The 12530-nt window shown below is 42.1% G+C and overlaps 4 protein-coding genes and 1 non-coding gene across 5 annotated transcripts; 4 read left to right on the forward strand and 1 right to left on the reverse strand.

The window, feature by feature from the left end:
- Nucleotides 1-1490: 1490 nt before the first annotated feature.
- Nucleotides 1491-2657, forward strand: BCR41DRAFT_294801 (hypothetical protein; the record flags this gene model as incomplete). The annotated part of the gene is made up of 2 exons (XM_022020408.1): nucleotides 1491-2006; nucleotides 2274-2657. Coding segments are annotated over 2 exons (900 nt in total), but the record flags the coding sequence as incomplete, so codon positions are not given.
- Nucleotides 2658-5625: 2968 nt separating this feature from the next.
- On the reverse strand, nucleotides 5626-7225 carry BCR41DRAFT_343966 (eukaryotic translation initiation factor 4E binding protein-domain-containing protein). The gene is made up of 4 exons (XM_022022396.1): nucleotides 7184-7225; nucleotides 6755-6926; nucleotides 5908-6159; nucleotides 5626-5756 (listed from the first exon to the last, which is right to left on the reverse strand). The coding sequence occupies exons 2-4, from the start codon at nucleotides 6870-6872 to the stop codon at nucleotides 5695-5697; spliced, it is 432 nt and encodes a 143-aa protein (XP_021886400.1). The 5' UTR covers nucleotides 6873-6926; nucleotides 7184-7225; the 3' UTR covers nucleotides 5626-5694.
- A 185-nt stretch (nucleotides 7226-7410) lies between these two features.
- On the forward strand, nucleotides 7411-9028 carry BCR41DRAFT_417864 (hypothetical protein; the record flags this gene model as incomplete). Its single annotated transcript, XM_022029552.1, has 4 exons — nucleotides 7411-7581; nucleotides 7649-8582; nucleotides 8681-8732; nucleotides 8821-9028. 4 exons carry the CDS (start codon nucleotides 7411-7413, stop codon nucleotides 8972-8974), a joined length of 1311 nt encoding a protein of 436 aa, XP_021886401.1. The 3' UTR covers nucleotides 8975-9028.
- A 167-nt stretch (nucleotides 9029-9195) lies between these two features.
- Nucleotides 9196-10175, forward strand: BCR41DRAFT_376226 (hypothetical protein; the record flags this gene model as incomplete). The annotated part of the gene is made up of 2 exons (XM_022027030.1): nucleotides 9196-9852; nucleotides 9969-10175. 2 exons carry the CDS (start codon nucleotides 9196-9198, stop codon nucleotides 10173-10175), a joined length of 864 nt encoding a protein of 287 aa, XP_021886402.1.
- Nucleotides 10176-11277: 1102 nt separating this feature from the next.
- Nucleotides 11278-11350, forward strand: BCR41DRAFT_t1. The gene has a single exon. It is a non-coding gene; the product is annotated as a tRNA-Trp (tRNA).
- Nucleotides 11351-12530: the final 1180 nt, after the last annotated feature.

The following is a 12530-nucleotide window of genomic DNA, read 5'->3' on the forward strand; positions in this document are numbered from 1 at the left end:
TATCCTTTTTCAGCCCAATAGTTTAGGCGCGACAGGGCGAGAGCACTGATCGCTCTGACTCTTAACACTTGTCCCACGTTGATGACTCTCCTCAGGCTCTGGTGTCTAATATATGTCTATTAGACCTTGTTATGTCAAGGAAGACATTTGTGTCTGTGTTTAATTGAATCTTTGGAGGAATGCGAAACTGTACAAGGTTTTTGATTTTCTCGTAACCTGCTTAAAAAAAAAGCCCCCCTATTATCGCGCGTTCTTTGGATAATAATTAGGATTACCCATTTTTACCATTTTTTTATACTCCATGAGGAAGATGAGGACATTGAGTGCGGTACATGTTGATAATTAGGACATAATGAATAAGCTTTTATACAACCAAACTTCCTCCTTATTTTTTCTTTCATTAGCCTTTTTTTTTTCGCGTTCTCATTTCGTTATTGAGTATTTGTGGGAGAGTGAAGAGGCGAATTAGCTCAGTAACTTTACGTGTTTGTGTGCTTGTACTGTGATGGATGTAGTTGATTAAAAAAAAAAAAAAGATAAACATGGATGCGGCTGGGTTCACTGCCCAATATATGACAGATTTGAATACAAAGACGGATTAGCGTTTTAGGCATGTTTTTTTGTATTGGAATTTTAATTGATTCGGCTGTGCAAATATTGGCTTCTCTAGACTGTGCATATTTTTATTTTTGTAATGCCAAAAAACTTTTTTTGCCTCTCCTTCTCCCTCTTTTTTATCTCTGTCTCTCCTTTACTCACTCTCTCGCTCTTGACATTCGTTTCTTCACACATTTCAGAACATTCCTCTTTATTTTGATGAATCAATTCCACCTTGACCCTCTAACACGCATAACATAATTATTTTTATTTCCCTTCCCTTCACTTGAACCCTTTTTTCTTTTTTTTTCTCTTGTTGCTATTGTTCTTTTTCAATACAACACAGCCCCATTGGTGTTTGTCTCTGCTTTTCTTTTCTTCCTTTTCCTTTTTTTTCCTTTTCTCTCTTCTACTTCTTTTCTCCTTTGCCTTGGCCTGCCCAGAAGGACTTACTGTTATTCCTCCTCCTTCCCCCACCTCTCTCTCTCTCTCTCTCTCTCACACACACTCTCTCTCACACTCTCTCTTTCTTCCCTTGTCTCTCTCCCTCTCCTTGTTCCCCACGCTCATTCAACTAACTGTTTGCTCTTGTCCTCTTCATTCTATATCCCTATCAACCCCACATCGTTCGTTGTCTTTACACTTCCTCCCTACTCATAACGTACTCCCTTTTCTGACATCATTCTAAATCTCTCTTTCTTTCTATCTCTTAATCCATTCTATCTTTTATTTCAAGTCTTGGTCTGCGTATTTGTACGAACAACTTTTTCACTCTACGTTATCATCAAACACTCGTTTTCTCTCTAGTTGACAGTAATAGCTAATTATCTCCTATCAACTCTCCTCTTCTTTCCCAACCTCATTCGCATTCTCTTTCACCATTGTCATAGATCATGAGAGAACCAAATTTCTCTTTTCCAAGCCAAAACAGAGCTGCCATATGCATCTCAAGCTCCATGTACGACAGACGTGCCCTTGACTGCACAGACTATATCCCACTCATTAACACCCTCACCAACCTCGCTTATCTCACTGGCTCCACACCTACCATCCGTGAATTCATTACCCGTGATGGAGGCTTGGAGCGCCTTGTCACTATCCTCAAGCACACTAAAGTTCATGATAAGAAGAACGGTCTCAAGTGGACCCTCGCTTTTCAATGCGTGGTCAATATCGGTATTCGTGGCACAGAACATATCCGTAAGCGAGTCGTCCAGGCTGGTATGGTTCCAGTTATCGTCAATGTCTTGGAGAGCTTCTTCACTGTCCTTAAAACTGTCAGCGATGAGAACGAGCGACGGAGAATGCTGCGACGAGCAGAAGCTGTACAGCAGAATTCACAGCCAATCATTACCAACGGAGAGCTCTCTACAGACCAAGACCCACAGCTTTCAACCGCACCCTTATCAGTTGAGCAGGAGCAACAGCCCCATGCTGGTCAGGACACTTTGAACAATTCCTCCTCCTCCTCATTTTCTTCTACCACCACATCTTCTCTGGGGCCCTCTACAGCCAATCTTAGCCCAGCAACCTCAGCGTTCTATAACCGAGGTACTATGGACAACACACAGGGACCTTCTACGATGCCAACCACTCAGGAGCCAATGCAAGCGCACTTGAACCCTAACAGCACTCGATCATTACCTATCCAAGTTGTCGACGGACGGCCGCAGCAGCAACTACCACAATTTTTTTACCGCGAAGATGATATTCTTCATTCACTTCAGCTTCTGGCATATCTTTCAAAATATCCATCGCTTCGTTCAGCGTTCCACACGGATACAGGATCAAATGTCTTTGCCATTGTAGAAAAGTTCACAAACAAAGCCATGTATCCAGTGGAGATTCAATATTGGGCCGGCGTCATTATGCGAAATGCCTGTCGTAAAGATGATTCGAGAAAAGGTATTCGGCAGTGTGCGTACATTGGCTGTGGCAAATGGGAAACTCAACCACGTGAATTCGCAAAGTGTCGTAGATGTCGCAAGGCAAAGTACTGTAGTAAGCAATGCCAGAGTAAAGCATGGAATGAAGGTCATCGCTGGTGGTGCGTCGAAAAGAAGCCAGAATCCATGGGCGTTTCATCGTCATTTGGGACCGATCCTGCTCCTCCTCCACCGCCCCCTCCAGCAGATCTTCAAGATCAACCTGACACTTCCCCAAGTTTGATGGAGAATGGCAGTATTTCATCCATGGCATCGGGTGCAGGTGGAGCAAGGATGATTGGTGGAGGGGAGGGCGGAAGCTCAACAAGTCACCATGTCCACAGAATTCATCAACCCCAAATCCAGCAACAGCAACGACCGATATCGTCGCCAGTTCCGGTTTCTCAACCACATATCCCAGTACTCGCCACTTCAGTGTCAATCCCAATGCCGATGGGAGCTCAAGCTCCGTATCAACAGCAACTCCTTCAACGTCAGCGTATCTCGTTGCCTCCACAATCGCAATCACAGCCGCAGCAACAGCAGCAACAACAACATGAGCAACTCCGTCATCAACTCGTATTGGATGCTTATGTTCAAGGACAACAAAATCAACAACAAAATCAGCAGCAAATGTTCATGCTACAGCAACAACAGAGACCTGGCCAACAGCCTCTCCCACAACAGCAGCACCAGCAGCAACAACTACCGCATATGCGAAATGCCCCCTCCTCTTCCACAAGACACCATCATGTTATAGGACCACCTCAAAGATCTATGACCCAACCTCATCCAACAACAGCCCCTGTTCGATCTTCACGCAATGGAATCACTCCTCATCTCGGCTTCACACCAGACTCGCCTACGCCAGAGCAGCTCGCCCAACGCTTTGTTCAGCAGGCTGCATTATACCCAGGTCAGCATAATGAACTGGTTCAAGGATTGAATGCCCAATTTCAACAGTATTTCCCACCTCATCATCAAGAGGAAGCCAAACGCCAGTTTTCCTTTCATCTTCGAAAACTTTTTGCTCGCAACCAAAGACAGCAGGAGCTTATGCGAACCGAAGGCCCTGGATCGTCTTTCCAGAATTCCAGTAGCCGTGGTCTCGTCTATGGACCTCCTCCAGCATCTATGATGGCTCCCGGCGTTCCAAGGACATCAGGCATGTCAACGTCAGGCTCAAGCATGGATGTTTCGAGACAAGGAACTCCCAGGCGGCGTTCCGATCTTGATTCTGATGATGAGGATTCAGCACGAAGCTCGCATATGATGTCCAACAGTAGCCTTACTGTACCCATGCTAACTCAAGATCTGTCCACAACTATGTCTTTAACATCCACTGAACTATCCGGACCACTTCCTACATCTTTGATGAATGCGCGCATGTCCGGGAACTCGACACACCCTGCTCCCTCCGCTGCTAGTGCTAATTATCCGGGCGGATTAGACTCTAATGGGGACCATGCCACGGCCCGAGACTTCAAAGTTCGTAAGCTTATGTCGCCCGATGAACCATCAAACCGAAATGGTAGTTCTTCGGCTGCACTCAGAACGTCAGAGCCAGTGCAGAGAGAGGATGAGTGGACTTATTCGCGACACATGGCGAACGACTCCTCAATGGATCCTTAATTTTCTATCTTAATATTCGTCATCCATTTGCTATTTTACCCGAGAGGGATTTATGTATCTTAGCACTAAGAACTCATGTACTATAATATAGATCGTTTTTGTCTCTTCAAAATCAAATATATCCAGAACCTTCGCCCTTTGTGTGTTGGACTACAATAACCTCGTCATGAATATCCCCTAGTTTTGTTACTCTCAATGTTCCACTTCTTGATCATCGACAGATGTAATGCTATTATCACACAGAATTTATTTAGACGGTCTGCATGGACTAATTTTGTTCTCCACAGTAAACAATCATGTTCACAGAGTAATTGATGTAGGTAATCAATAGGAGATAAATCGATATTATTACGAATGGAGATAGAAAGAGAGAAGCAGATATGCACGCATCATGTATTAGATGATTTAATTACAAGGGCACATAACAATTTTATCGCCTAAAAATACACAAAAACAGAAAAGCACATTATCATCAATCAATGAGACGTAGCTGTACTAGAAAAAGATTTCAACTGTGGTGTTTGGGTTCGTCATTAATGTGCAGCAGGGTTGCCGCAAACTTCAAGATAAGAGGCAACTAAGTAGTCATAAAAAGACACATCTTGTAAAGGCTTTAGGTTAAATACTAAGACTATAAAGGCTTTAGAGGATAGAACTAAGGAATCATGACAAAGCAAAAAAAAAAAAAAAAAAAAAAAATTATGTGCTAGAAAGACACAACTGAGGATATAGACAGGAACTCGATCTGCGTCGATTCACGTAAGGGATCGAGACTTCTACCCTAATCTTGAGGTTGACTTTCAACCAGCTCTCTGTTCTTTCTCCAGCCAGAATAGGATCATGAATCAACGTCTAACTTTTAGGGTCCTAGTATCCAAAAGAAAGCACAAGTTCAAGATCAGGCAAAAGCTCCCCCAATCCCCATCCGAGCGACACCGTTATTTACCGACAGTGCACAGGAAGACAGAAGATATCGCCAAACCTGAAGTCAATATATAAACTAGAATTCTTAAAGCAACCTCAGACTTTTTTTTTTTTTTTTTTTTTTAGGTATATCTCTTGATGTCTTTATTTCTAAATAAAATTACTTGGATACATGCTTATGAAGAGTGCACAAAATTACCGGCATATAGAATACACCTCTGGTCAAACCATTGTTGGAAATATAGAATATATTTCGAATGGGATGAGGTATGTTCTGCAGTACCCTCTCATTCGGATCAAATATCAATCGAGGTTATCGATATGTGTATCGAAACAGACAGCATATTATCCGTAACAAGCGCTGGAAGGCATGATAGTTGGATGGTTAGACCATCCTTCAAACATTTTATACGGAGTAGTTGCGCCACAACTTATGAACACAATGGTATAAAATTTGAGCTATTCAGATCGTAAGATAAAATAGATCATCGCCTCCATTTATCGACGCATTTTATCTCCTCATGTGATGAAGCAGACATACATGGCGTTAAAACAAATCATATCTTTGTTTTTAATGCTTTTCTTTTTCAATCTGTGAAAAAAACGTACTCCTCGTCTACTCCATATCCATATCAAAAAGCTGCCCATCCTTAATTTCCTTGGAAGCGGTAGCGTGAGCTATAAAGAGCCATGATTACAAAGTTGTAACAACGAAATCAGACATATTTTTCATATAGATAAAAAAGGCTAAAGCATAACCAGCCGCTTGTTAAGCGCCATTCTTGCATGAATACAATAGAGCGCATAAGCGCACAGACATTCTCTTTACCTTTGGCATCCTCCTCCTCTTGCGCCTTTGCAATAGCCTTGCGCTTCTCTTCATCCGAATCGTTGTCAGAATCAGAATCAGAATCGTGAGTCTCAACATTGAGGTGCGAGCGGCTGTGGTGGCTTCCAGCCTGGTGAGGCAGGCTCCCACCAGTTACACCAGCGACAAATGCGAGCTTTGCAGGAGGGGTGCGCGACAAAGGCGAGTTACGAAGGTTCAACAAGGTGTTGCGATCATAAATGATTCGAGTTCCTTTTTGAATTTTCGTAGTATATATGAAGAAAAAGAAAAAGGAAAAAGAATTTGGGTTGTTAGTTGTTAGTTGCGTCACATTTTTTTATCAAGGAGCAATTGTCCTTGTAAATGGCATAACATGCTAGAGTGTAGAAATTGGTGTCACAATGAAACCCAATTGTGATCCAGAGAGTCAAAATTTCCTCCACCTCACTAAGTTTTGAATAAATAAGCAGCAGACCAGCTTGTGTACAAGCATGTATTCCTCGCAGCCATTGGAATCATAAAGGTTATGAGCTATCCTGACTTCTCTTTCGTTGGTGGAAAAAATCCTGTCTCCTGATTTGATCATTGATGCACCTGACCTGTATGTCTTCGTGGGAAAGGCTCTTGTGTAGGGGAAATATAAGAGGTTGGTCTCACTCAATGTTGTGATAGACAGAAATAAAAATTCTGTCATCCTGGTTTTTGTGGCAACCAATCTTTGAGGTGTCATGAGTGAGCCACTCGGGGCAAAATGCAACAACCCAATAATATCGTTTCTTCGTTGGAAATATACAAATAAAGAGCAAAACAAAGGTCTACGATGATGCTGATTCTTTTCTTTTGTTACCTCCAGGAGTGCTCGAATAGATGGTACCACCGGGGGTGGTGCCATAGTCCAAGGGGATAGGCGTGCCGGGTTCAGCCCGTCTGCTTGGAAGAGGAATCGCCTTGGAGTTGGTTGACATGTTTTATGCTTCTACTTTGACGATTTCGGTGGGTATTCTCGTTTCCGTTCTCTACTTTTATTCAGATGAGATTAGGGAAAAGTGAAGGAGACACCACAAGTAAAATGAAGTGGAGGTTATGGTAAAAGTAAGATTAGTTAAATTCGTCAGGTCATGAACCCTCCCTGCTGCCTGAGTTTGTCTCATCCTGGCCTCAGCATCACAAGAGAATTATCTTTACTGCTCAAGACTATTTGAATATGTTGTTCTTAAGAAATAATAAGATTGTGTTTGTGTGTGTGTATGTCGATGGCTCACTCATTTCTCATTACTCGGCTTCATCCACTGCAAGGGACACATGCAATACCTTGATCGAAAGCAAAAAAAGCAGTGGTTGAACACAAAGAGAGCGCCGCACTACTTTATAAAAAGGCAAAAAAAAAAAAAAAACAAGATTTGGTGTCACGTGCTTGAGGCATATTCTGTCTGGAGAATAGGTATCCAGTCGCGATCGATCCTTTGCTCAAAAAAAACTTCGTTGGTCTATGTTGGAAATAACATGCGACGCATTAAACCTCAGCGCCGAAAGGCTTCTCCGGCCTACTCTCAAGATCAATTAGGCGCACCAAGCCTTAAAGAAAGACATCTTCCTTTTTCTAATACTCAGAATTATCACCAAAACCACACTCACACTCCGACCTCAAGCCAGATCCAAGACGACGGAGAAAAGGTTAGAGCTTCTGGCCTAATGATCACATCGGAAAAAACCATATAAACTGTCCATAAGCCTTACAGAGTTCTCGCGCGCACAGCCAGACATAGGCTCGAACAATAAGGACGCTGAAATTGAGAGTGATGACAGCATAAGCATACTGCTCCATGAGTTTGATGACGACCTAGAAAATAGTATCAGTAGAAAGTCACGTAGAGTCGAGAGCTATTTAACCACAAGCAGCATTCAGCGCCATCAAACCTCAAAGATACAAAAACATGGCATTACTGATAAAATTCATCGAGGTTCAAAAGAAGCTAAAGAAATTAGCTCTCTAAAGGATTCAAAGATGGGGGATCCTGACGAAGATCTTGCTGTTGAGGATGAGCTACTTTCGTCCTTGGAGTCTGTTGATATGGACTTTAGGCTAGGCACAGCTTCGACGGCGATAAGCAGCTCGATCACCAAGGCCACTAAGAGCGCGTCTTCAACACATTCCATTTCAGAAGCTCAAAACGCTATTGATGATATTGATCAAATGCTCATGGAGAACTCTTCAACTGCTTTCAGTCCTTTATATGAACGCTCAGCTTCAGCGGAGTCAAACATTGTAAAGGCCGAACAAGTGCAACCTTTCCCTGATCCGGGTTTGGATAAGCTTGACTCATCTTTTGAGGATAAGGATATTTCGGAGAAATCAAACTATAAAGAAAACAATGGAAAGGTCTACGACGCTGCCAAGATGAAGCTTTGTGGAGGCAAGTTTATTTTTAAGGCTCCTGAGCCATCTTCTGTCCATACTCAAATCGATAGCACCAAACATCAGGATGGTAAAGAAGCACTTCAGCACGACGAAACTTTGTATGAAGAAGAATCATCGAAAATAGATACCGCGAACGATAGTCCTTCCATAGCCCGCGTGGATATTACTGAGAATTTGGAGCAAGATCAAATCGAACCAAACTCGAATGCATTTGAAGTACCATCGACTGCTGCGGAATTCAAGTCGCGTCTTGATGGTTAAGGACAGCCTGCTCTTTTTTTTTTTGTTGCATTACGAGTTGTGACCGGCACTCCTTACTATGATTACACTATTCCATTACTTTCACTACGCTAGATATAAGCGTCAAGTTCCAATCGACCTTGAACAAAATGATTGAAGCAATACAGTATGTTCTTAACTTGTGCTTATTTTGCTCAGATGCTCAGTCGAAAATATCATTAATATCATTGAAATTGTCCAATATCTTTTTTGAGTGATGTAAATAGTCTCCATGAGTCGCTCAAAGACAATCTCTTGGGACACCAAGCTTATCTCGACCAAAGAGGACGAGGAATTCATAGCAGAGTACAGGAGCTTCAGAGAGATGCGGCTACTTTGCACGCGAGAGCCTCAAAAGGATTAGCCTGAAGAGTGTTTAGATAATCGATGACTCCCCTTGCTATTCAACACAATTAAAAAAAGAGGCCCCACTCTCAAATAAATAATGCCAGCGTACCAATAGTCACAAACCTCGTCAAAAAAAAAAAAAAAAAAAAAAAAAGATCGTATTTCTCCATTAACTTTTAATCACATCTCAATTGATCATGGAACCAACAGAATCACACGATGATGCTCTTGCAGATCGTATAATGAAGTATGCGACCTCCAAGGACTCTAATAAACTTCCAGCTTTCCCTGGGGATGATATTGAATCTCTCCCCTCCGATTACGAGTATAACGAAGGAGACGACTATCAAGAAGAAGAAATTGAAGAGATATCCGAGATGGATTTACTACAACAACTGGACGCATCAATCCCTCCCTTACTTTTAGCACAGGAGCTCTTTAATGAAAACGTTGATTCCAAATCTTTTAAGGTTCTTTCTGCAGACAATGGCAACGAACTCTTCCATAACGGATTTACTGTTCTTGAGAACGTGATTGACCCTTCGATAATTCAAACAGTACGTGAGTGGAGCATACACATGTTCAAGACGGGCCAAATGGATAAGGCCAGTGGGAGGCACGACGAGGAAGAGGACCCATTTCGAGAGGGTAATGCTCGTGGTGATTATACGATCTGGGTCTCCCCTGGATCAAAGTTTTTGGAGCAATCCCAAGCATTGAACGATTGCGTAGATTGGTTTTCAAAGCAATTGCACGATGACCTTGCTAAACTCGTGCACTTGCATGGAGATGCAGAATATCAATTGGCATACTATCCTCCAGATTCAAGTCATTATGAACGCCATCGTGATTCCTTCCCTACGAATGATCGTGAAGACCGGGATCAACGTCGAATAACCGTATGCCTTTTTTTTTTTTTTTTGTTTTTTGTTGGAAAAAATCGATGAATTGGTGTGCATTTCTTACTAGAAATCTATGTCGCTTATTCCTTTAAATTTATTATTATCATCTTTAGGCAATTGTATATTTCAATCCAGAGTGGACTCAAGGAGATGGCGGCGAACTCAGGATCTTCGATAAGGGTATGGGCGATGATGGAGAAAAGCAAATTGATATTGCTCCCAAGGCTGGACGCTGTGTACTTTTCCTAAGTGGAGTCATAGATCATGCTGTTCTTCCTTCCTTCAAAGAACGTATCGCTCTCACTTCATGGTACCGATAGATCACATAAGAAAAGCACATTTATACAATATATATCAACTAAAGTGGATTAAAAACAGATAGCATGTACTTTAGAAAAAAATCTATTTAGCAATTCTCATCTCTACTTTCCAATTTTTTTTTTTTGATAATGAGGACCAATGTGGCCACGTAGGATTTATTTAGATGTTAGCTCTATAAATGGATTGTCCCATTACTGGGGAAAGCCTCCCAGTAGACCCTTCGGTTACCGCTTTTTTTTTTTTTTTTTTTTTTTTTTTTTGATAACAAGGACCCTCAGGGTCATGGGTAGACCCTTCGGTTACCGCGCTTTTTTTCTTTTTTTTCGTGTTAACAAGAACCCACAGAGGTGAGGAATTTTATTTCATAATCTCGCTCTAAAGTAATGATATCGCCCTCAACTATGAAACAAGCGAAACTCTCAAAGTTCGCACGGGATGGCTGTGAAGAGCCAATTCGTATCCATGTTTTTCTCTACCAATGTACACCGTGATCGGTACTCGAAGTCCATCCTTCCGATGTGGCCTGTTGCACCCGTGAAAAGCCGCGGAGGCTGGCGTGCCGACTCTAGCCAAGGACGACTTTTAATTTTTTTCTATTCGATCAAATCCACTGGCATGTGGACCCAAATCTTGCGGGATTGGTCTGAAATTTCTACTTTGGACTCCGTCAAACTTTGTGATCATCGCTGTCCTAGTCAAGTGGGTGGATGGGGGGGATGTGCTGCCAGATGTACCGCTGGTTCGGCTGGGGGGTGGAATATAAACCTAAGACATGTGGCCAGCCAGGCGACTTAGGGTAGTGCACCCACGATCTTAGCCTTAGCGGAGAACACTAGGCTGTCTCGGAGAGAAAGTATAAAAACTCAAGCAAATCCCTGACCTGGCACATGTTTGCTTCACTTTATGTGCCTTAACCAGGACTCGAACCCGGCCCCTGGGCTAGACAGGAGGGTGCCCTGACGAACGAGTATACTAGACCCTTCGGTTACCGCGCGAGTAGCCTTCCATGAAGTAAAAAACTATTAATTGCTAAAATCATATAGTTGGTCACGTGTTGTGTTCAGATTTATATAGTTAATTATTGCCTTCATCCTCCGTTCCGGAGGATTGGCGCAATTGGCAGCGCGTCCGTCTCCAAAGCGGAAGGTCGGGAGTTCAAGTCTCTCATTCTCCATTTTTATTACTCATTTAACGAGTGAATAACGGGGTTTTTTGGACGAAATTATTTACACGGAGACTGTACAAATAAAGTGTGTACTAGTCTGTCCAAATATCTTTTTGGTTTTAGTAATGGTCATTTGCATGGCACCCTCGTACACACCTTATTCACACTGCCAATGTGCGAACAAATTTTTTTTTTATTTCCACGGGGTTTACTATTTCAGTCTTTCAAGAATTCCAAGAAACCTTGCCGATAGAGAAACATGTATTCATGTCCTTATGTGCGATGAGGATGTCGTCAAGATATTGTCTCAAGAAGATGTTGTCAGCTTCGATAAATAGTCTGATGAGAAAAAATGGCTAATCTAAGGTCGGCTCTCACTGCCAAGTCCTAGCAGAGCTAAACAAACGAGATACCAGAGTTTTTACAGATAAAACAGGGAATAAAAGCCAAATAACGCTAGATAGATTGCCAAGCAAATCATGAGGGTATTCCTTGGCAGTTGGGCTGCCAATTAGTTAAATCCTATCTTTTTCTTATTTTCTCACATAGATAAACATCAATTACAGTCCCATAAAACACTCCTTATTATCATGTCGTTAAGGCGAGAATATTTATTCATGAAACAACCTCCTTGGACATGTTAATTATGGCACGAAAATAATCCGCCTCTAGCCAGTCACTTCAGCGAAACGCCATCTCTCTATTTTTCCATTTCTCTGGTATTGGTTATGGGCTTCACTACAGTAGTAAGCAACCCGGAACTCGTGCACGCTGCCCTGAAAGCACGGATGTCAAAGCCAGGAACTATGAAGTGAAGAGACTGACGGTGTACATCTAGCTGGCCCCAGAAGGGTGTTATTTTTTTGACATTTTGTATTTGAGTTATAGCCGGTTTCCTTTCTTTAATTTTGTCACCAAGTCTATGGAAAATTTGTAAACGAGGAGAACCATGATTGCATGGCGCTTGAGACGAGGTCCTCTTGAGAAAACGAACAATAAGGCGTGTACGGGGCTGCGGGGAACAGTTAGTAATCTAAATGCAGATGTAGAATGTGAGATACCAACGTTTCTAACGTTTTTAAATCTGTAAATCAGATTTATGTTATCAAGTGCGTACGCAAGAAGTAGGACTATCAATTTTATATTATTATTATAATTATTATTATTATTACTATTATTATTATTACTA

Source organism: Lobosporangium transversale (genome assembly GCF_002105155.1).
Source record: "Lobosporangium transversale strain NRRL 3116 chromosome Unknown BCR41scaffold_1, whole genome shotgun sequence".
In the NCBI taxonomy this organism is placed as follows: domain Eukaryota; kingdom Fungi; phylum Mortierellomycota; class Mortierellomycetes; order Mortierellales; family Mortierellaceae; genus Lobosporangium; species Lobosporangium transversale.

Excerpts from the sequence above, each read along its gene's own strand:
- BCR41DRAFT_343966 (XM_022022396.1), bottom strand. The coding sequence starts at position 6,872 with ATGTCAACCAACTCCAAGGCGATTCCTCTTCCAAGCAGACGGGCTGAA. Across the intron at positions 6,160-6,754 it reads CTATTCGAGCACTCCTGGAG|GAACTCGAATCATTTATGAT; the intron begins GTAACAAAAGAA and ends AAATTCAAAAAG. Across the intron at positions 5,757-5,907 it reads AGAGGAGGAGGATGCCAAAG|CTCACGCTACCGCTTCCAAG; the intron begins GTAAAGAGAATG and ends GGCTCTTTATAG.